General features: G+C 39.1%; 1 protein-coding gene across 3 annotated transcripts; it reads left to right on the top strand.

Moving 5' to 3' along the window:
• Positions 1 to 172: 172 nt before the first annotated feature.
• Marchf5 (membrane associated ring-CH-type finger 5) lies at positions 173 to 22031 on the top strand. Of its 3 annotated transcripts, none has more exons than XM_052186690.1 (6): positions 173 to 265; positions 6446 to 6648; positions 13506 to 13636; positions 20213 to 20396; positions 20531 to 20697; positions 21281 to 22031. In XM_052186690.1, the coding sequence occupies exons 1-6, from the start codon at positions 231 to 233 to the stop codon at positions 21395 to 21397; spliced, it is 837 nt and encodes a 278-aa protein (XP_052042650.1). In that variant the 5' UTR covers positions 173 to 230; the 3' UTR covers positions 21398 to 22031. The 3 variants fall into 3 exon arrangements, with proteins under 3 accessions (XP_052042650.1, XP_052042645.1, XP_052042657.1); XM_052186685.1 differs by having other exon boundaries at positions 13506 to 13678; XM_052186697.1 differs by lacking the exons at positions 173 to 265; positions 13506 to 13636 and having other exon boundaries at positions 6554 to 6648.
• Positions 22032 to 23403: the final 1372 nt, after the last annotated feature.

Raw genomic sequence — 23403 nt, 5'->3', positions numbered from 1 at the left:
CGCCTCCCGGCCCCAGGCTCCTCCTCCTCGCTCCCCGCCGCCCTCTGCGGTCGCCCGCCGGCCGCGCACCGCCACCGCGGGCCTCTGGGAGCCACGCCGGGAGGCTGTGTGGCGGGTCCGCGGCCGCCGCGGGACTGAGGCCTACTCCGCCGCCTCTCAGTGCTATTGTCCCGGGGCCTGGCCCTGAGCGGGGCTGCGGGCGAGGGCCGAGCTCGCCGGCTCCGCGAAAGATGCCGGACCAAGCCCTTCAACAGATGCTGGACAGGTAGGAGCAGCGTGGGGCCGGGAACTGCCGGCCTTCGCCCCGGGCCTGCCCATGCTGGCCTCGAGGCCGGGAGAACGGGGATCCTGGCGTCCGCCGAGAGTTCCACCGCCCGAAGGCCGGGAGAAGGGCTCTGAGTTTGGAGATGGCACTGGAGGGAAGAGCGGGCGAGCGGCCTGGGTCGTAGACTTAGAAACTTAAAGGAGGGAGGTCTACTTTGGCCGAAAACCTGTTTTTTGAGGTGTAGAGGCTCTATTGTTAACCCATAGTATTAGTTTCTATTTCTCCCCTCCTCCCCCAACTATGTTGTAAAGGGTTTGGCAGCGACGCCACTGGGAAGAACCGATTATCATTCTGGAGAATGGTCCCTTGCATTTCCATAATGCAAGGGTGAGCATTCTTTTTTTAAAAGCCTGGATTTTGTTTCTCCTTCCAACTCCCCCCTCACCTCCGCCCCATCCCATCCCTACCCCCAAACCGTAAGGTCAGAATATCCACAAGGGAGCCTTAACGGTCGGTCACACTAGAGTAGAGGTTATGGAAAACAGCCACATGCATGCAACATTGAACACGTAGCACACTTGACGATCGTTGAGTTCCCAACGATGTTTGGGCTCGTATTGGGCTTGTATTGGGACCAGTTGCCCATTCCAGGGGTCTCTAGCCAGTAAAAAAAAAAACTCTTTGAAAAAGACTACTGCACTGCCCTCTGCCGTTTAAATTCCAGCCAGTGAGGTTTTGGAGACTAAATTAAATCCACCTTTTCACCAAGGCAGCTGCTTGCTGTTCTGACCAATTCAATCTAATTCATGTTTGTGGTTGCTTGCAACTTTAAATAGACTGGCTACCCACTTCAGCAGGTGATGCTCTCTAAGCAACTTTGTAACTTGTTAAATGAAGGCCCTCTCTTGATAGGTTACCGCCATTTACTACTGGGGCTGGGAGGGGGGGGCATCAAGGCTCCATCAGGGAAGGCAAGAAGTTACTCCCTCCTATTTTATTCTAAATCCTGGGGCAGGATTTATTCTAAATCCTTGGTATTTAGCAGCTATTCTGCTAGAACTAATGAACTTGTCAGTTTCCCCAGTCATGTAGGAGTCTGGTCTCTTCTCAGGTTTTCCTTTCATTATAATTTATCATACTTGACTAGATGTGTCATGCTAAATATGCCCAGAGAGATTACTGCCTGCCACATCGATTCCGGTTAAATGAGACTCGGTTCTGGTATTGCAGAGTTAATTATTTGCTCTGATGACATTCCACTTTCACTTTTATGTGGTGACATTTAGAAAAATTCTTATGTCTCGATGTTGTCTTGGCTTTTCCTATATTCTTTGGAGGTTTTCATAAAAGCCAGTGAGTGCTAATGAAGCACTTACAGAAACTTGGAAATTCTGACTGTCCTTTTTAGAAACATACTTAACTTATAATGGTTGCTTTCCACTCCCATTACCTTAGCTCATCCCCATCCTCTCCTGAGCGTTTCCATCCCAAGTCCTTTCCTATTTCATGTCCCATTGCCCCTTCATTTCTCTCTCTCTCTCTGTGTGTGTGTGTCTGTGTTCGTTCCACTAAATTTCATTAGGATTGCTTGCATAAGCACGGGTCCAGGTTATTTACAGGAGCATGGGCAAGTTATCAGTCAGCACACACACCACTAAATTTACTCCCTCCTCCTCTAGCAGCGTTACCCAGAGTAGGTAGGGCTGGGCAGAGTCCCTCCTCTGTCCCTGATGTTGTGGAGTATAGCTCTTACGCAGATAACCAAAGCTATGGTAGGTGCGTGAGCACAGGCAGAAGGCCAGCTGCGCGGTGTTCCTCGTCTCCCAGCTCTCACGTTCTTTCTGCTCCCTTCTGAATTGTTTTTAGAAAGCTTGAAATTGTTCATTATAAAATACCGAGGAAAACAAACCTATGCATATATGTCTAATACATGAGGAAGATGACTATCCTGCCTCTAGCATACTTAGCTTATGTAGTGCTGGGAATTGAACCCAGGGCTTCATGCATGCTAGGTAAGCAGTGTACAACTGAACCACAGTCCCATCCCGTACTAACACTGATAATATTCTGATATATGTAGCCTTACTTGTCTATTTACATGTTCTCTCCTAAAAATAAAAAACCTAAGAGAACATAGGAAGTTTTAGATATGCCATTTTGTTGCCAAAATATATATCCAGTTTGACAAATAGATGAATAAACTTAGAAAATTACCTGTTATATTAAATATATATTTATGCTAAAAACATCTCAGCTACCCTGTTTGCTAATACACTTAGCAGTTTTAATTTTATGCAGAAATGTTAGTCATTCTGTGACTATCCACGCTAATGTAAATTACTTTGATTAAATTGTACCTGTAAAGTGATTAAAGTGGAAGTTTTATGATTTGGATATTTTACCATGGTAACTTTTTTTAATGATACAGAGTTGAAGATTTTATTAAAGATACTTTAATACTTAGGCTTCAGCATGAGGATTAAGAACAAAGAGGTGGGGGCTCAAGGAAAAAAGCATATTTGAGAATATGTATGTGGGTTTCCCAGAGTCCCAGAGACTAAGTCATATCCAAGTATGGGTAAGTGTTTCTACAAGGGAGAGTTGCCCACAGTTTTTTGTTATGTTGTTTTTCAGTTTACTTTGCTTATGTGGAGGTCGAGGTTGGCTCCCTTCTGTGGAAATGTGTGTCCCAGGTGACAAGGTCAGGTGGTCAGGCTTTGCAGCAGGTTCTTTACCCACTGAAGCATTTGCCACTTTTCCCTATTTTAATTGAAAGTTTTTACTTGAAGTGCATGTTGAAGTCCAAGATTTTCTACTAGGGCTGGGAACACATCCACTTGTAGCACCTGATTGTACAGTCAGGCTTTCCCACTGTGCATATTAAACCAGTTGTTCTAATAGAAACTAATTATCTAAGTGAAAATCACAGTAAGTAACAAGCTTTAATTAGAAGTTGTTCCCACTTACACAAACGTCAGTGGAGGAAAGGGGGTTCTCTGTGAGTTAAGTCAGTATCAAAATTTGTGTAGAGGGCTGGGGATGTGACTCAGCTGGTCGAGTGTTTGCCAAATATACACAGAGCCCAAATTCATCCCCAGTATAAAGAGTGGTGGAGACAAGTGGTTCAGAGGTTGAGTTACCCTCAGTTGCATAGAGTATTTGTGCTAACCTAGACCACATGAGACCTCGTCTGGGGGGAAAAAGTAATAAAAACAAAAAGAAAAAAGGAGTTGCAAATTCAATATAATTATGCAAGAAAAATGAGGCTTCATGAAGTACCTTTAAAAGTGTTTGGTACCAGGCTTAGTTTAGATTAAAAACAAAAAGAAAAAAGGAGTTGCAAATTCAATATAATTATGCAAGAAAAATGAGGCTTCATGAAGTACCTTTAAAAGTGTTTGGTACCAGGCTTAGTTTAGATTAAAGGCTTGGTGGCACATACCTTTAATCCTGTTGCCCAGGAGACAGAGATAGGCCTCTTCCACATAACGAGACACTTTCTCAGAAAAAAAGGTGCTTAATGATGGTAGTTGTAGAGACTGTGTCTTGCTGCTCAGGGTTACCTCTGATTTCTTGGGCTTGTCTCAACTTTCCAAGTTGCTGAACTGTACAAATGTGTTACTGTGTCCAACCAGAAAAATGTACTTAAATTAGCTACTGGATAGACTTAGTTAGAATAGCCATTCTGACACTGTGAAGGTTATGTTGGGTTTTACACTTTCACTATTCAATACTTTGTATACACTTATCTTTCACCAGAAACTTAAAGGGGAAAAAAATCCATGACAGTACTAGAAAACAGTGTCGGTTACCTGCATTCAGTTCTTCTCATCCCCTAGTATTTACCCCTCCTTGTTCTCCTTTGTATTTTTACATACCTACAGATACGTGGCTTGGGGCCTTGTTTGCCTGGGTGCTGCAGCTTCAGTTTATGGGACTTCTCTATTATTTTATATATGAGTTTTTACTTCTTTCAATTAAAGTCAATGCCATATATTGTAGACTAGGACCCAACTATGAGGGAGGGTCCTTTAAAAACTCATAAAAATGTAGACTTTGGACCTACTTAGTTTTTGTTGCATGCATTTTACTTCTAGGTTCTTTAGACTATAGTTGTAAAAATAGGTTTTTACATTTTATTTCTTTATTTTATTAGTGTTTTGGAGAGTTCTTGGTTTGGTTTTTGGTCTGTTTTTGTTTTGGGGGTTTTTTTGGTTTGGTTTGGGTTTTTTGTTTGTTTGTTTGCTTACGTTGCCTTTTGTAGGGTTTTTTTGGTTTTGGTTTGGTTTTGGTTTTTTGTTTGTTTGTTTGCTTACTTTGCCATTTGTAGGGTTTTTTGTTTTGTTTGTTTTGGGGTTATTTTGGCTTGGTTTGGTTTGGTTTTGATTTTTTTTTTTTTTTTTTTTTTTTTTTTTTGGATTTGGATTTGGTTTTTTCAAGACAGAGTTTCTCTGTATAGCCCTGGCTGTCCTGGAACTCACTCTATAAACCAGGCTGACCTCGAACTCAGAAATCTGCTTGCCTCTGCCTCCCAGAGGTGTGCCACTACCACCAGGCTGGTTTTGATTTTTTAAGAATGGTTTCTTGCAGGGCAGTGGTGGCGTACGCCTTTAATCCCATCACTTGGGAGGCAGAGGCAGGCAAGGATTTCTGAGCTCGAGGCCAGCCTGGTCTACCGAGTGAGTTCCTGGACAGCCAGGACCACACAGAGAAACCCTGTCTCGAAAAACAACCACAACAACAAAAAACAACAACGGTTTCTTTAGCCTTGAATGCACTGGAATTTGTTCTGTAGACCAGGCTGGCCTCCAACTCAGAGATCTGCCTGTCTCTGCCTTCTGAGTTTTGGGTCTGTGCCATCACTGCCCGAATGCCCGCCAAAAGAGAATTATTTTAATACTAACATAAAATAATCACAGTAATTCTGCCTGTGATAGTGGGGGGGGGGGGATCTAAACTTGGAAATCCAGACAACCAATCTATCCCTGTAGAGTTTTATCTATTTTCTGAACTTCTTTTTTTATGTTTTATTATGAACTTCTTGTAATTTTCTCTGACTACTGAACTAGAGTACAGAAAGTGTTTCAAGTACCTTTTCTTTAAGATCTCTACTTGACCTTAGAAAAAGTCAAATTGGAAAGATCCAAATTTATCATATTGCCATCCTGAAGTCATTTGTCCCTGCATCCTTTCTTCATCCCTTCTTCCCAGTGGTGGTATTGAATCAAGGGCCCTATGAACTTGCCATACCAATAACTTAGAACTCTCTACTCTCTCTATGAGATGGTGTTGCTCTATAGTTCAGATTTGTGCCTCCCAAGTGCTGGCTTCATAGATGGAAATAATTTTTTTTTAAGATTTATTTATTTTATGTATAAGAGTACACTGGATGCCATTACAGATGGATGTGAGCCACCACGTCGTTGCTGGGAGTTGAACTCAGGACCTCTGGAAGAACAGTCAGTGCTTTTAACCACTAAGCTATCTCTCCAGCCCAATTCTTGTACTTCTTAAAGCTGTTACTATGGGGTAGAGCGTGATAGTACATGCCTGTAAACCTAGCTAGATATTTGAGGTAAGGGGATTAAGAATTCAAGGTCAGCATAGGCCATGTGAGGCACTGTCACAAAAGAAAACCACTAGAGACAGAAAAAAAATTGCTGTGATGTCCTTTTTTTCCTATAGCCATCCTTTACCATTAAGAGAAAGGAATGGGCTTTTTAAAAATTGTTTGGTTTCCTCAGTTGAAAATTGAATGGTCTGAGAATATGGCTCAGAACATTCTGCCTAGTATGTTTGAAATCCTGACTTGAGTGGGTAGGGGAACTATATATGAAAACACTAACGCTTTGTTTTTCTAAGTTCAAGAGGTCTTAATAAACAAAGGATACTTGAAACTGTTCCTATATGCTAGTTCACTAGTCAAGGGAAATTACTAGAAAGATGAATTAAAACAAAAAAGATAGATAAAATCAAATGTTCAGGAAATAGATTCTGTAGTGGAAGATAAAAACAAAACAGAAGAAAAGTTCTACTACTAATAGATTGGTTGTTTGACTCTATAATTTTTACAGGAATTCTCCAATACTACATGATAGTTCCCTCCCATTAGCTAAGAGCTTCATGTACAGGAAGGAGGCTGGAACCCTAAAGGTAAAACATTTCTTTCTTAATTTACAGAAGTTGCTGGGTGTGTTTTGCCACCGATGAAGATGACAGAACAGCTGAATGGGTGAGACCATGCAGGTGCAGAGGATCTACTAAGTGGGTTCACCAGGCTTGTCTGCAGCGCTGGGTAGATGAAAAGCAGAGAGGAAACAGCACGGCCAGAGTGGCCTGTCCTCAGTGCAATGCCGAGTACTTAATAGTGTTTCCAAAGCTGGGTAAGGACTGATTTAAGAACAACATAGACATGTTCACTCTTTATTTTTCTGCCTGTGTGTGTGTGTGTGTGTGTGTGTGTCTGTAATTAAAAGCTTTTTTTCTTTTCTTTTTCTTTTCATTTTTGTTTTTGAGGGGAAGGTCTCACTGTGTTTCCCTGGAATTCATGACAGTCCTCTTTCCTCACCCTCCCCAACTGCTGCCATTGTGAGCAACAACACCCAGCTCTCTGGTTGGTTGGTTGGTTGGTTGGTTGGTTGGTTGTTAGGTTGGTAGGTTAGTTAGTTGGTTTGTTGGTAGGTAGGTAGGTTGGTTGGTTGGTTGGTAGGTTGGTTGGGTAGTTGGTAGGTAGGTAAGTAGGTTGGTTGGTTGGTTGGTTGGTTGGTAAGTTTTTATGTGTATGAGTGTTGTGCCTACATAAATGTATGGCCTATGTGCATGCCTAGTGCCCAAGGAGGCCAGGAGAGGACATTGGATCCCCTGAAGCTGGAGTGTGATGGTTGTAAGCCACCATGTGACTGTTGGGAACTCATTCCAGTTCCTCTACAAAACCATGCTCTTTAGTCTCCAGCTCCTCAGATTTATTTTTAAATAATTTCTTTGTCTTTTTGTGTGTGTGTGTGAATTTATTTTTTCACTCTAAATGTCAATCACTTATTTTGCTAACAGTTTACAATATCTTTAACAAGTCCCCAGACTTGCCTGTTTGTCAGTATATTAACTAGTTTTATTTGAGAAGAAAAGGACTTTTATGACTAACTGTAAATATAACTGAACAAGAGAGCTGACTTAGAGCTGGGTATACAGCTTTGTCAGTAAAGTGTTTGCCTGGCAAGCATGGGAACATGAGTTTGGTTCTCATAACACATGCATCCTTAGTGCTGGAGAAACAGAAACTGCACAGTCCCTGGGCTCACGCCCAGCTAGACTATGTTGATCAGGCCAATGAGAGGCCCTGTCTCAAATGAGATGGAAGGGCTTACACCTGAGAATACATATACATTAAAAGGTGGGGAGGGAGCCAGGCGTGGGAGGCAGAGGCAGGCGGATTTCTGAGTTCGAGGCCAGCCTGGTCTACTGAGTGAGTTCCAGGATAGCCAGGACTTCACAGAGAAACCCTGTCTCAGGAAAAAAAAAACAAAAAAACAAAAACAAAACAAAAAAGGCTGGAAGAGGTATACATAAGGAGTACCTTTTTTGGAGACAGTTTAAGAGAAAAAGCAGCAGTGAGAATTCTAATATTCCTTAATTCTTTTATTAAGAAACAAAAATAGTGCCAGGCAGTGGTGGTGCCTGCCTTTAATCCCAGCACTCAGGAGGCAGAGGCAGAGGAAGGTGGATTTCTGAGTTCAAGGCCATCCTGGTCTACAGAGTGAGTTCCAGGACAACCAGGGCTATACAGAAAAACAAAAATAGAAAATTAAAGTTTTGCTTTGTGTTTTGGCCATGCTAGGCACTGAGCTCTGGGTCTTTCCCATTTTAGGCAAGTGTTTTTGCTCTACCACTGAGCCAATAAAGTTAAGTTCATTTTGAGAATTCATCTTATATTGTTATCTTTCACAATAACTACCCGTTTTTCCTGGCATTACTAAACATGAAAGTAACCAGAAGTCTTTGAGAACGGGACTAACCTGCAAAAGTATCAGTCTGTTCATTTACAGACACATGTTTCTGAGCTAGTGTTGTTTTTGTTTGGAATGTATGCCTTGCTGTTAAAAATATTTTTAATATTAACCTTACCAATAACAAAAGAGGTATGGAGGAAACCCAGCTTCATAGAAAAAAATAGAAATTATGAGATTCATTGTTCTTAGAGGGTGCTATACCTACTATAGAAATGTAGATAATGAAATGCTTTTCTAATACAAGATGAGTTGGCTATAGAAAATGTCTAATTGTTTTCATTGGTAAGAGGAAGGAGCTTTGCATAAAAGGCAAGTAGTATAGTGAAGAAAATAAGTGTTCCCAAATTTTGGGGATTTGTGGACCACATGAGGAATGTTCATACACATCACTAATTTTAATAAACATAAAATGAGCTGGCTGGTACATCTTCGTAATCCCAGCATTTGGGAAAAGAAAGAGGAGGATATAGAATTAAAGGACACCTTAGACTTCATAGGATGTTCAAGAATGGCCTGAGCTGTACAGTGAGACTGTCACAAAGGAAAATAATAGCCTAAGGAGTTTTCTTTTTTCTTTTTCTTTTTTTGTTGTTAGGTTTAGGTAGGTGTGTTGTGTATATGAATACACTATCACACTGTCTTCAGACACACCAGAAGAGGCACCATTACAGATGGTTGGGAGACATCCTGTGGTTGCTCAGAATTGAACTCAGGACTTCTGGGAGAGCAATCAGTGCTCCTAACCACTGAGCCAGCCAGGCGGTGGTGGCGCACGCCTGTAATCCCAGCACTCTGGGAGGCAGAGGCAGGCGGATTTCTGAGTTCGAGGACAGCCAGGGCTATACTGAAAAACCCTGGGGGGGTGGGGAGGAACAAAACAAAACCACTAAGCCAACTCTCCAATGCTAGGTGTTTTCTTTTCTTTTTTTTTTTTTTTAAAGATTTATTTATTATTATAAGTACACTGTAGCTGTCTTCAAACACACCAGAAGAGGGCATCAGATCTCATTGCAGATGGTTGTGAGTCACCATGTGGTTACTGGGATTTGAACTCAGGACCTCTGGAAGAGCAGTCAGTGCTCTTAACCACTAAGCCATCTCTCCAGCCCCCAGGTGTTTTCATTTTAAGTGCAAAACAATATTTTAAAACATTGTAAATAATCAAGAGGCAAGCAGGTATCTATGAATTTAAGATCAGCCTTGTCTACTAGTGACAGCCAGACATAGCTTTGTAGTGAGGCATCCTTAAAGGAAGGAAAAAGAACTTAAAATAGGCTGGTGGAAAGATGGCTCTGTGCTCAGGTGTGCTGGCTGCTCCTGGCTGAGGAGAACCTGAGTTTGAGTCTCAGAACCTGTGTTGGACAACTCACTTCTAACTTGAGATCCTGAAGTTTTGATAGCCCTTCTGACCCTCCTCAGGCATGCATCTAAATAAATAAGAAATATTTAGAAGTAATTCAGCCTTAGCCTTGGATGGAAGTACAAGATTTACAGGTTTGTGGCACCACACCCAGCTCCACCTGAATCTAAATCACTGTAGCAAAGTCATGATGGCAGTGTCTCTAGGCCAAACTGATTACTTGTTTTTGAATAGCCTAATATGTTTACCTAAAAGTTTCGGTTTGATTTTCTTTGTCACTTAAATTTGAAATGCAAAAACTTAAATTTACCTAGAATATTAGGATAATTTCTGTGTTTGTAAAAGTCTTTGTTATGTAAGAGAATTCACAATAAGGTTCTTTTTAATTACAGGCTTTTCTAGTACCCTTTAAATTATTAGATTTCTAAGAATTGGTGCTGATTCAAAGCTTCAATTGCCATCCATTGTTGAAATGGATGTACTGTGAAAGTGCCAGGCCCACCAAGCCATTGAAAATTCAGTTATGTGGAGTGGAGTGCTGGGTGTAGTTTAATTGCAAAACTCATACTTGGAATCCATGGAATCCTGGGTTTAATCATCAGTCAGTGCTGAACACTAATAGGGTATTTCTAAAATACTAAAACCTTTGTGCTCTTAGTTAACTGGTACTGAGCATTTATTAATGCTTTCTCTTTCCTATTAGGACAGGAGTTTTTAAGGGCTAGGATTTTGTCTCCTCTAATACTCCAAAGTTCTTTGTGTTGTAACCTGGTGCTATTTTTCCTAAAATTATGATTCCCCACCCCCACCCCAAGGTCATGAGGCAACTTCATCAAGTTCCTGATTAGTACACAGGATCAGGGATTTATCATTCAGAGGATTTTAGTGATTGTTTTTTAATAAAATACTTGCCTTAGATAATCTTTTGTTCATAGAAATATCTCCTCTGGCTACTATTTTATCATAATGGTATGTTTAATAGTATTTATTTCTTCCTTCCAAATATTAAAACTAATCTTAAACTGGTCTGTCTTAGGAGTAATGAAAGATTTGGGTGAAATAAAATTAAGATAAAAGCCAAGAGAAGAATTTTGTCAGGAAATATCTAGAACTAAGTAGCTCAGCCCATTCCTTAATTTTACTGGGCATGTGTTTTACATATAACCCAAGGGATAGTCACAAAATTTCCAAATGAAAGCATAAGGATTTGGGGATTTTGTAAAAAGAAAAAATTCACATCAGATGATTCATTAGGAAAGTTTGGCATATTTTCTGTAGTTTAACAGAAAAACAATTCAGACATCTAGGCTGTTGTCCATGGTTTAATAAATAAAAATAATTGTGGCCTGCCTTTTAGGAATTCTTTTCATCCAGGTACATATGACTTTTATATAAATTATATCACTGAACTACCAATAGATAGTTTCATTTACTATATATATACCTTAAGAGAGAATTCATTTAAACAAATACTTGAGAATTTTAGGAATTTGGAATATATCAGTAAATAAATCAGATCTTTTCCCTTTTTGACTTTTGTGTTCCAATACAGGAATAAGCAGATCTCTTCTGTAAATATAAATATGTTTTAGATTCTGCATCTGGCCATTTTTCAGTAAAACATTAGTTACAAAAATAGCTGTTGGAATTGGCCACAGGCCAGGCATGCTCCAACCATTGTTCTAATAATGAAAATAGATAAGAAAAGTATGTTCTGCCATGAAAATGCTTTTTTCAGAAAGAAATACCACAAAGAAGGAAGTATGGTATAGGAATTGGCAGAGGAACTTTATTGAAGTAAAGAAGGAATCAGCAAAGAAAACTGAAAAGGGAGTGATCAAATGTTCTGAAAAGGGAAGAACCACCCATATGTCAGAAAGAAACTATGTCTATGTCATATGTAGCTGATAATATAAATAAATGGTACTGAGATTAGATACTGATTTAGATATTGGGAGGTTGTCAGTGATACCAAGGAATAGCTTGGGTAGAATAGGTTCATGGGAAAATTAGACAAATTATTCAAGTATTTTACTCAGAGGAAGCAAGGAAAGGAAGTGGTAGGACAGAAAGGATCAAAAGGTTTTAGGAGGCTGTGCCTTTAGTCCTAGCACTGGGCAAGTAACACAGGACAGCCTTTGTGAGTTCAAGGACAGTCTGGGCTACACAGTAAGATCCTATCTCTAAAGACTTTAAGGGGGGTGGTGAAAAGATTCCGCAGATAAGGATACTCGCACCAAGCCTGCCCATCCTTGGACGCACATGGTAGAGAGGAAAGCTAGCTCCTCAAAGTGTCCTGTCTTCCTTGAAGCACCTACCTGCATCCCAGACATTGTGATAACATTTTTTAAGATAAATGAAATAATATCATGTTTGTCTGATAGAAATAAACCATAGAGTAAGGGAATGATGGCGGAGAACAGGAAGAGAACAGCCTGAGTTAGTGATGAGGAGATAGGTGTGCTTAACAAGTAAGTGACTGGGTTTCAGGATGTGCAACGTTGATTATGGAGCTGTGCAGAGGAGGAACTTTGTAGATCTTGTGATCCATAACAAAATTCAAAATCAGAGCTTTTATTACATACCCATGGTTTCTAGCTTCCAATGCTGCCATCTGGAATCTTAAGTAGCACACTAAGATGAAATTTGTTGTGCCTTCGGAGGAAGTGATAAACCCTACCTGTCTGAAGTAGATTGAGATTAGATGATACGTATAATACCCATAGCATGGCACTTGGTATCCTACAAGAAAATGCTGGTAGAGGTTATAAAGTTAGAGAGCACTAAATTAAGTTTACTTTATCTCTTTGGCCCCCAAAGATACCTTATTGGGGTTTTTTTGTTTTGTTTTGTTATTTTCAGATTTTTTAATTTATTTTTTACTTATTAACTTTACCTGCTCACTGTTTTCCTCCCCAATACCGTATTGTTTTAAATGTTATTTAAGTTCTAGCTTGCAAATAATGAGTGCTACATTGGAACCAGAAGGCCTTCAGCATCTCTCCTCATGCTCTCTTTATTTCACGGTGTCATCTCTCTGTTTACAGTGGCTGGCTCTAGAAGCCAGTGGGGAATTTTGATCAGGGGCTTTAAAGAATACATTTTCCCCCCTTGGATGTTTAGTTATTCTGTCATCAAATTACTCTGCTAGTACAGTGATGCTAACTGCTTTTGCTTCTAGCATTCTTTTGATTGAAGGCCCCAGGAAAGCAAGTGATAGAGCTCATACATTTCTAAGAAAATGTCTAAAATAACAGTTCATGTATAGAGATATTCAATAAGTACAGTTACTTAGCCAACAAGTTATATATACCTCTGGTTAACTGTGGATGTTAACTGGTTTTGTTAACAAATCTAAGACACTTCTACTTCTCTGGAAAATTCTAGAGCTAAATTAAATTGGACTTATTGGCAAGTAAAACACCTTGGCACATGTAGCTGTTGAAATATCATAAATACTGACATCATAATCATTTTTTAAAAGCTTGATAGAAAATAATTTTCAACTAAATAGAATATTTTTAAATCAAGTAAAATAAATTGATTTGTCTAACTATAAGAAAATAGCCATGGGTTTAAATGTTTAAACTCACTGTTTAACAGCATTTTCTGTTCTTGCAGAGGACTTGGGTCCAATTCCCATCACCTAAATGGAGACTCACAACCATATGTAATTCCAGTTTCAGAGGGTCCAACACGCGCACACACACACACACACACACACACACCTATAAAGAAATCTAAAAACACCTATTGTTTAACAACTAATTTTAGATCATCTAACTTCATACAAATGTTTTAGCTATAGAGAATATTGAAGAAGTCATTTTAAAGCCCTTCCTTATGTTGAAACTTTTCTCTCTTTATATTGTAGGTCCAGTTGTTTATGTCTTGGATCTTGCAGATAGACTGATCTCAAAAGCTTGCCCTTTTGCTGCAGCAGGAATAATGGTTGGATCTATCTATTGGACAGCTGTGACTTACGGAGCAGTGACAGTGATGCAGGTTCACCATTCTCTATTCAGTGGCACTACTTTTGATGTGAAGGTCTATTATATATTTGCTAGGAGTTTTTAAATGTATTGTTTTAAATAATGATGCTATCATGATTAAAGAATAAGAACTTATATAAAAAGGAGACTCGAACTGACAAGATGGCTTAGTGAATAGAGATGCTTACCACAGAGCCTAATGACCCAAGTTCAGTCCCCAACACTCACATGTTAGAAAAGGAGAGAAGTGACTCCCAAAAGAAACTGTTCTCTGAACTTACACATGAGCTGTAGTATGCCCCACCCCCATAGCATGCACACAGTAAATAGAGTGTTACACAAAGTCGGCTAGTGAAAAAAAGGTCTCCTCCTTCTGTCCTTCATTTGCCTAGGCCCCCCCATTGGCTTTTCAGATAGGCAGTAGAGCTAATTTCATACTAAACTGCACTCTGTGTTTCATAATGAATCTTGATGTTTTCACATCACTATAGAGATCTGCAAGCATTCTGTGTATATAATTATAGCAGGTTATTAACCATTCTGTTTTTATTTTTAGGTAGGTCTCAGTATTTGGCTCCAAACAATGTATACATAAATGAAATGCTAGAGAACAGTTATATAATTATGTATATAAATATGAATCAAATGCAAATCTCCATAAACATTTATAACTCAGTAAAGGGAATTTATAGTTGATGTTTTAAGTCCTAATCTAGTACTTGAAAATTTAAGTCATTTGGATTTATAGAGTGCAAGTATTGATATCATATAAGCAAGAAAACACAAGTTACAAATATATAGATTATATAACTGTTTAGAAATTACCTTTGTATATACTGCTTTCCTTGAAACATTTATTCTAGGAATGAGTGATTAGCTGGAACAGTAGATAGGTACTATGTGACTTAAAAGTTTGGGGTGGGCATTTTTTTACCTAAGCATGCATATACGGGTGTGTAAGCATAGTTTTCCATGGTAAAAAAAGTTTTACATGGTAAGTGTAGCTTGAAAATGAGAAGCAAGACAGAAATATATATTACTTCTGTTATGTAACATTTTACTGGATATTCTGTTATTCATACAACAGTTTTATTTATTTTTTTATTTCTGTGCAGCATTTGTTTTAAAGATTTATTTATTTTATATATTTGACTACACTGCTACACTGTCACTATCGTCAGACACACCAGAAGAGCGCATTGGATCCCATTACAGATAGTTGTGGCCACTATGTGGTTGCTGGGAATTGAACTCAGAACCTCTGAAAGAGCAGTCAGTGCTCTTAACCTCTGAGCCATCTCTCAAGCCCTCTGTACAACATCTTTAGAGGCAGTTATCTAAGCATTTGATAGGAAGTGTGTCCCAACAAATCAGTATTTAGAATTTTCTTTTTTTGTTTGGGCTGTTTGCTTGTTTTGTGTGTGACCATCTGTCTATCCATCCGTGGAGTACAGACTAGTTTTATGTCAAGTCCACAATCAACATTAGTGACACATGGATGAACAAGATAATTTGATTTGTAGCCCAGAACTTGAGAACTTTGTGCTTCCACCCCCACCTTACCAAGTCACAGGTGATGGCTAATGTTGACTATGGACCTGACAGGAACTAGCCACTAAAATATAGCCTCTGGGCATCTCTGTGAGTGATTCTCTAGGTGAGTTGAGATGTGAGCATATACCTTCAGTACAGGGCAACACTATTCTATGAGGTGGTTCTGGACTGTGTAAAAAGAAGGAAAGGAGCTGAATAGTACTCATTTTCTCTGCCTCCTGCCTGGGCTGCCTTGCCCTCAGCTGCTTCAGACTCTAGTCAGCATGGCTGTCCCAATATGCTGAGCTGTATTCTCTACCTGTGAGCTAGAGAGCCCCCTAAGTTCCTTTGTTGGTATTTAAACTGAGCTACATACATATCCTTCCCTAGGATTTGCCATCTGCCAGGGACTTAAACATTTACATTCTTCAGTTTGCTTTGTGATATCAACTCTGGAGTTGATATAAATCACCAGCCAGATCACTGTCCTTTCCCATTAATTGTGATTACTTCTCCATCCAGTCTTTAGTTATGGAATTCGAATGAGATTTTTCACTTGGTTTTTGTGTTTGTTCGGTGTTTGTTTGTTTTGAGGCTCTCTCTCTCTCTATATATATATATATATATGAGAGACAGAGTGAGAGAGAGAGTCCTAGCTGATCCCAAACTCAGCAGAGATAGCTCTATATACCACTGCTTCCCAAGTGCTGGGTTGGGGAGCTGTTTGTATTTTGAGTGAAGATCCCACTATTATGTAGTCCTGGCTGTTCTAGAACTTCCTATGTAAACTCAGAACCCCTGCCTTTGCCACCTTCAAATCCAATCAAGTGCTGGTATTAAAAGAATATGCCACCACATGTGCCCAACCTTTTTATCTTTTAAAGTGTCTTTTTGCTTGAACTCCTTCTCCTCCTACCTTATCCTCTCAAGTGCTAAGGTTACAGCTTTGGAGCACCACTTGACAAAATTCTAATTTAAGAAAAAGTGTACAATATAACAGGTTTCATTGAAGCATTTTCATGCATATATATCATATTTTGTTCTTAGCCCACTTCCCTACCTTTCCCCTCCCCTCTTGCCTGTCTTGCTGAATCTCTTTCCTCCAAGGAGACCTCTCCTAGTTTCCTATCAAATGAATGTTCTATTAGCCTCCCCACCACCACCTTCTACCCTCTTTAAAGACCTCTCATAGTCTCCTTTTTAATTCCAGTATAAAACACAAGATACACACATATTTAAATCTAGATTCTGCATAGGATAGGAAACAGCAGTATTTTATATGTCTGCTTTATTTGTCTAACATAACAATTGCCAGTTTTGTCCATTTTCTTGTAACTATCATTGGGGGTGCAGTGCTGAATAAAATGTCATTGTTATGTACACCACATTTACTTTATCATCGATGTATGTATTGATGGGTCTTATGGCTATATAACCAAGAGTAATATAGTTGGGTTAGATGCTGTATTTTTTGTTTTTGAAGAACTTGCACTGTGACTTCTACAGTGGCTGCACTAGTTTATACACTCACTAGCCAAGTGTGAGGGCTCCTCATTTCCATAGCTTCCCTGGCCAGCCTTTATTGTCTTCTTAAAGTTAGTCATTCTGACAGCGATGGGGTAGAAATTCAGAGCAGTTTTCATTTGATGTCTAAACATATTGAACACCTTTTTAAATATTAGTATGTATTGGACATTTGTATTTCTTCCTTCAAGAACTATATTTGGTTCGTTAGCCCTTTTAGAGATTAGAAAACTCCATTCACAATAGCTTAAAAAATAGACTATTTAAAAATAAATGAAACTTTGGATCATGAAAAATAATTAAGGGTCTAGAGTCTAGATGGTTCAGTGACTAATAATGCAGCTCTTTCAAAGGATCTGGGTTAAATTTCAAAGGATCTGGTTACTGGCATCCACCTGGTAAATCATAGCTGTCTCTAACAGTAGTTCCAGGTAATAGTACCTTCTTCAGACATCAGGCAAACACATCGTACACAGACACATGCTTGACAAATACCATACACATAAAATTAAAAAAAAATAATGGAAGCTAGAAAGGCCTCCCTTACTCATGGATTGGCAGGGTTAATATATAAATATCTGTGTTATCAAAATCAAACTATAGGCTCAACATAATCTGCATCAAAGTTCCAGTGTCTTCACAGAACTAGAGAAGGCAATCCTGAAATTCATAAGCACGTAAGACCCTCAATAGCCAAAACAATACTAAGCGGAAAGAGCAATGCTGGATATATCACTGTACCCGGTCTCAAACAGAGGTACTGAGTCACAACTTTTGTCCCAGCATTCTGAGAGTTCTAGGCCAGCAAGAGTTATGTGGTAAGACCCTGTCTCCAAAACAAACAAAATTGATCTCAAACTTACTACAGAGCCATAGTAATAATACTATGAATGATACTGACACAAAAAACAGATGTTAGACCAGTGGAATAGAATAAAGAGCATAGACGCTTAATACACACAGCAATATCCACCTAATTTTCAACAATAATGTCAGAAACATGCATTGATTTAGATGTGGTGCCCAGTGTCTATAACCTTGCTGTTTGAGCAGAAACAGGAAGATCTAGAGTTTAAGGTCAACACAGATACATAGTGAGTTTGAGACAGCTAGCAAATAGTATGGAGAAAACAGGATATCCACTTGAAGGAGAGTGGAACTAAATTTAAATCTGTCACCCTGTATAAAAACCAATTCACAGTGGATCAAGGGCCTTACCAAAACAGAGGTAAAACTCTTAGAGGCACAGGCAAGAATTCCCCCAGAAGGACTCTAGAAGCACAGGAATTGACAAATGGTATTATTACATTAAATTATAAACACTTCTAACAGCAGAGGAAACAGTCACCACAGTGAAGATAAAATGAGTCTCAGTATATAGAGAGAATTGTGAAAAACAAATTTCATTTTTAAATTTTAAAAAATACTTTTGTTTGTATGCATTTTGTATAGGCATATTTCCTTGTAGAAGTCAGATGACAACTATTGAGAGCCACTTCTGTCACCTTGTAGAATCCTATGATCAAACCTGTGCTCTCTGCAGATCCCTCTTACCCTCTAAGCATCCTCCCACCGTCTGTGCATTCCTATTGAAAAGACAGTATTATCGACTTACCCACCACTGCAATGAACACCTTTTAAGTATTGATGCATTTAAAGTCTAAAAACATTGTTGTGTCATAAGTAACTTTATTCTTAGTTTACTGATTTAGGGAATTTATTGTGTCGTGTGTCATATACTAAAGAAACGACATTAGGCCCTCCCTGTGGTGTGAAAATAACCTCCATAAACATTGAAATACTGCCAGGCAGTGGTGGTGCAGGCCTTTAATCCCAGCAGGCGGATTTCTAAGTTCAAGGCCAGCCTGTTCTACAGAGTGAGATCCAGGACAGTCAGGGCTACACAGAGAAATCCTGTCTTGAAAAACCAAAACCAAAAAAAAAAAAAAAAATTGAAGTACTTTTTTTTATCTTATTTGAGACAATGACAATATCTTTTGAACTACTAAGTAGCAAGTAGCTGGGAATTACTAGGCATTTGCCATTATACTTAGGCCTTACACATGCAAAGCACATACTGAGGCTGCTGAACTACACCCTCAGATACTACTGGCTGTGGTGTGGGCCATCATTTGATTGCTTGTCTGTACTCACCTAAGAGAAAGCAAGACGCAAGCATCTAGAGGACAGGTGGGATCTAAAAATGATCTCAATCCCAGAGCTCATGGGCACATTGCTTAAGAGGAATGGAAGTAAAGGACGGATCTCCCACCCTGTGTGCTGGTGCATGCCTTTGTTTGTTTGTTGTTTGTTTGTTTGTTTAGAAAAATGCAGTCTAGGTGCTTTCTTTTTTTTCCCTGCCACAAATTTAGAGAGAATGGGCTCCAACACCTCAGGCTTCTTGTCTCAGCCCTTAAAGTACTTAATGTGCTCATTGCACACATTAATTCTCTTGACAAGAATCTTGCCTTTAACTGATACCCAAAGCATGCTAGATGGCATTATAAACTTTCTGTTTGCTGTGGTAACACTTAGTAGAGAATTCCTTTTTGAACAATGCCCATTCCCTTGATGGTCTATAGTCTTTCCTTGATGGTCTTGTAGATTCAGTGTTATGTAGCCAGAGGAACGCCTCTATTTTTCTTAAACAGTCTAGAGAACATACAGTGGGAGCCATCCCTCTTTCTTTTTGTGTTTGTCATGGTGGCCAGTTACTGGAAGATGGCTGCCACACTGAAAAGCAGTATATGCCTTTAATCCCAGGTGTTGGAAGGCAAAAGCTGGTGGATCTCTTTATATAGTGGATTCCAGACCATCCAGAGCTACACAATGAGACCCTATCTCAAAAAAGTTAAATAACAAAAAAACTCAGATGTCCCTTCACGACTCTGTTGAGATATAAACAGTGCATTTTTGTAAAGTCCTTTTATTCCAACATAAAATGAAATAGCTTACAGATTTTATCCACCACCCACCTTAGATAGATGGTGATTATATATTTTATTTTATTTGAGGCAGGGTCTCACTGTGTAACCCTGGCTGATGGAGCTCTGTAGACCAGGATGCCTCAGTGTTCTGAGTACTGGGACTCAAGGCATGTACTATGAGTGATCTTCCTTCCTTCCTTTTCCTTTTTTCTTTTTTTAATTTAATTTTATTTTTTTAATTTTTTATGTTTGAGATTTATGTGTATACCAACTATATGTAGTTCTTGCAGAGGCCAGAACAACTTGTCAGATCCCTGGGAACTAGAGTTACAGGTGGTCATGAGTTGTCATATGGGTGCTAGGACTTTAACCCAGTTCTATTACAAGAGCAGCTAGTGTTCTTAACTACTGAGCCATCTCCCTAGCACCAGTATTATTTTGTATAAATAAGTCAAGACTAATAGCTTTCAGGTTTTTTAATAAACTTTCGTTTCTGTATTTTGAAATTAAGTGTGTCTTACAAAATGAACGGAATATACACCACTTAAATATGTACCACTGCTTTAGATAAGAAAATAACTGTAGCACTGCTGTCTGCTTCCCAGGTTGTAGGCCATAAAGAAGGGCTGGATGTTATGGAGCGAGCTGACCCTTTATTTCTTTTGATTGGACTTCCTACTATTCCTGTCATGCTGATACTAGGCAAAATGATTCGCTGGGAGGACTATGTGCTTAGACTATGGCGCAAATACTCAAATAAACTACAAATCTTGAACAGCATATTTCCAGGTAAGGTCCTGAGTTATGACTATATAAAGTGCATGTTGAATTGATGTTTAGATGATTTAAAAAAAATGTTTAAAGCTTTTTTTTTTTAAGCTATTCCTAAGATTTAGTTCTAACATAATGTTTTCCCCCTCTAGGGATTGGTTGTCCTGTTCCTCGAATTCCAGCTGAAGCTAATCCTTTAGCAGATCATGTCTCTGCTACTAGAATTTTGTGTGGAGCCCTTGTCTTTCCTACTATTGCGACAATAGTTGGTAAACTGATGTTCAGTAGTGTTAACTCAAATTTACAAAGGACAATCTTGGTAAGATGGATTTAATATTACTTGTTTCAAGCAGTATACAGATGAGAGTGAACTGTATTTGTGTTTCAGGGGAGAAACACAAATACAGTTTAGGGACTCTGTAGTCTGTAGGGACTCTGTGCCTGCTGCTCCCTCCATCAACCCCACTGTCACTGTAGCTTGAGGGAGATAAAAAAGCAGGTCCTACTGCCTGTCTAGCCTCCTGGGCCCTCCTTGTGGGTACCTTCTCTTCTGGACTGTGCTCTGGGTTCAGTCCCTGGTGCCAGCATCCTAAATAAACAAATGAGATGAAGCTGGCACACATTGTGTCCTGCCATCCTGTTTGCCCTCCTTGGTTGCAGTCCACATAGTACCCTGGCAGTAGGAAGAAAGCTACCCCAGAGTGATGCAGGGACGGAGGCTCGGCCTCTGCTACTTGAAGTCTGCTCTTTCCCAGTCTCTGCTCTCTAGAAGAGAATGTTTCACTTGAAATTATCAGCATTTATTTGGCTTCAAAGACTGTCTTTTGTGGTCGATATAAAATTCTTTTTCTTGTTTATCTGATCCTGCATTATAAAAACATTAATTTCCTTTTTTATTTTAGGGTGGAATTGCTTTTGTTGCCATAAAAGGAGCATTTAAGGTTTACTTCAAACAGCAGCAATATTTACGTCAGGCACACCGCAAAATTCTAAATTATCCAGAGCAAGAAGAAGCATAAAACTGACTTCTGGTTGTTCTGAGGCCTCTCATCCTGATGAGTCTGTTGTGTTCTGATTCCATCATTAATGCGCTAGTGGAGACTTGTGATTAAGCTACTGCTCCTATATTCTAAGAGATACAATAAAGCACGCAGGGCAGGGGAACGCCTCTCAGTAATCACGGAACCTGAGGACACGAGTCAACTCTGTCATTTGTATGTACTTTTACGGCAGTCGGCTAAACCATTATTTTAGCATGGTAAACCTGGGGTTGTTCATATTTTTCCAGACAAGAGTGTAAAGATAAAACTGTACAAATATTAAAAGTGGACATGTTGTTTTATTCTGATGCCTCTTTTGTATATACTCATGTTCAGTGTTTTAGGAACAGCAACTCGATGAAGGAACTGTGAGGACTTTCTCACTGGTGTAATTTGATACATGCTACACAGGAGCCTCTGTTAACATGAGAAAATGTAAACTAGTTCTGAATAAATAACAAACCCAAAATGTATGTCAGCATTTAAATGATTATCTGAACAAAAGAGATGTTGTTGTCTTTCCCTTAACCCATGTGACATCTCAGATGTGTAGGGTCAGTTTCCAGGGCTTCCAGAGCACTTTTTCACTATTAAACTTTATTTATGCAATGTTGACATCTCATATTTCATAGTGTAATTTTGATTCATGTAGTCGTCCTCTGTGTGTGTGTGTGTGTGTGTGTGTGTGTGTGTGTGTGTGTGTGTGTGTGTGGTGTGTGTGTGTGTGTGTGTGGTGTGAGGGGGGGGTCAGAAAGAAGGAGGGAGAGAAGCAGAGGAGAGTGATAGGGAAATGAGATGGAAGGCCCTTTTATCACTTAGTGTGTTTTGAAATTTCCAGAAATTAGAGCTGCCAGTTCATAGGTTAAGCAGAGGACAACTTGAAAAAAAAAATGATAAAATTATTGAGTTTGCTTATTTAATTATTCAGATATGTATTAATTAGCTACCATTTACCTATCCACTATGCAGGGTGCTGTGGGATGGAGTAGTGAACGAAACAGACTTGCTCTGAGAATCTGCAGTCTAATCTACTAGATTAAGCAGTGATTAAACCAAAGTGAGCTCTTGATGGTGCTTTGCATATCAGTGAGGTGATTATGGAGTATTGATCAAGGTGATTACCATTTTATCTGTTTATAGGTTAGCCAATACTAATGCTTTTAGGGCGTTTTGTTTTTTAATCAGGGTCTCTAGCATAGCTAACCTCAAACTTCCCGTATATCTGAAGATGACCTTGAACTCCTGATGCTTGGTCCTCCCAAATAGAGTTGAGCACCACAACACCTCCTTTTTTAACTTGATGCTGTGGATTGAACCCAGGGCCTTACTCATGCTACGTATACACTACCAATTAAACTATATCACCAGCCCTCCTCTTAGATTTTAATTGTCACATTAACGGGGTGATCTCCTTAATAGTCATTGTTTAACTAGTTTTATATTCATTGTTCAAAAGCAGTTATTTAGGTCATGTTTAATTAGTGACCGTTATAATGTTCAGCAATCTGAATGTTCTTTTCACTTATTTTCATTGATTAAAATGAAAAATTTTAAAGTTCAAAAAATAATGCTGCTCACAGTATATGATGTATATTGTTCCCCCTACTGAGAAATGGATACTTCTTTTAGAAGTGTAACAAATATAGATTGAGCTGTGTTAGATAAATATTTTAGTAAAGACTGGTATCTTTCTCTAGGTTGGTTATCTCAGTTTTGAGTTTTATGGTATCTTGGAATGACTGTTTTGAATATCTAGAGTTGTAATTATCTAGGGTATAAGGGAAAATTTGACTTGAGTTAACCTTCCAACGCTGCTGTTGTTCTGAAGAGAAAACATGAACTCTGGTTATATATAAAGATAATTTAGATATGCAGCTGTAATTATGAAATATATTGGCTTCTATAATTGCCAGTGTGAAAAGATATATTTTAAAATTTCCTGCATAGTCTTGTTAAGTTTAGCAGCTTTTACACAGTACACAAGC

Source organism: Apodemus sylvaticus, chromosome 1, assembly GCF_947179515.1.
Source record: "Apodemus sylvaticus chromosome 1, mApoSyl1.1, whole genome shotgun sequence".
Lineage (NCBI taxonomy): Eukaryota > Metazoa > Chordata > Mammalia > Rodentia > Muridae > Apodemus > Apodemus sylvaticus.
The sequence above is the reverse complement of the archived record's forward strand: the minus strand, read 5'-3'. Positions and strand labels throughout refer to the sequence as shown.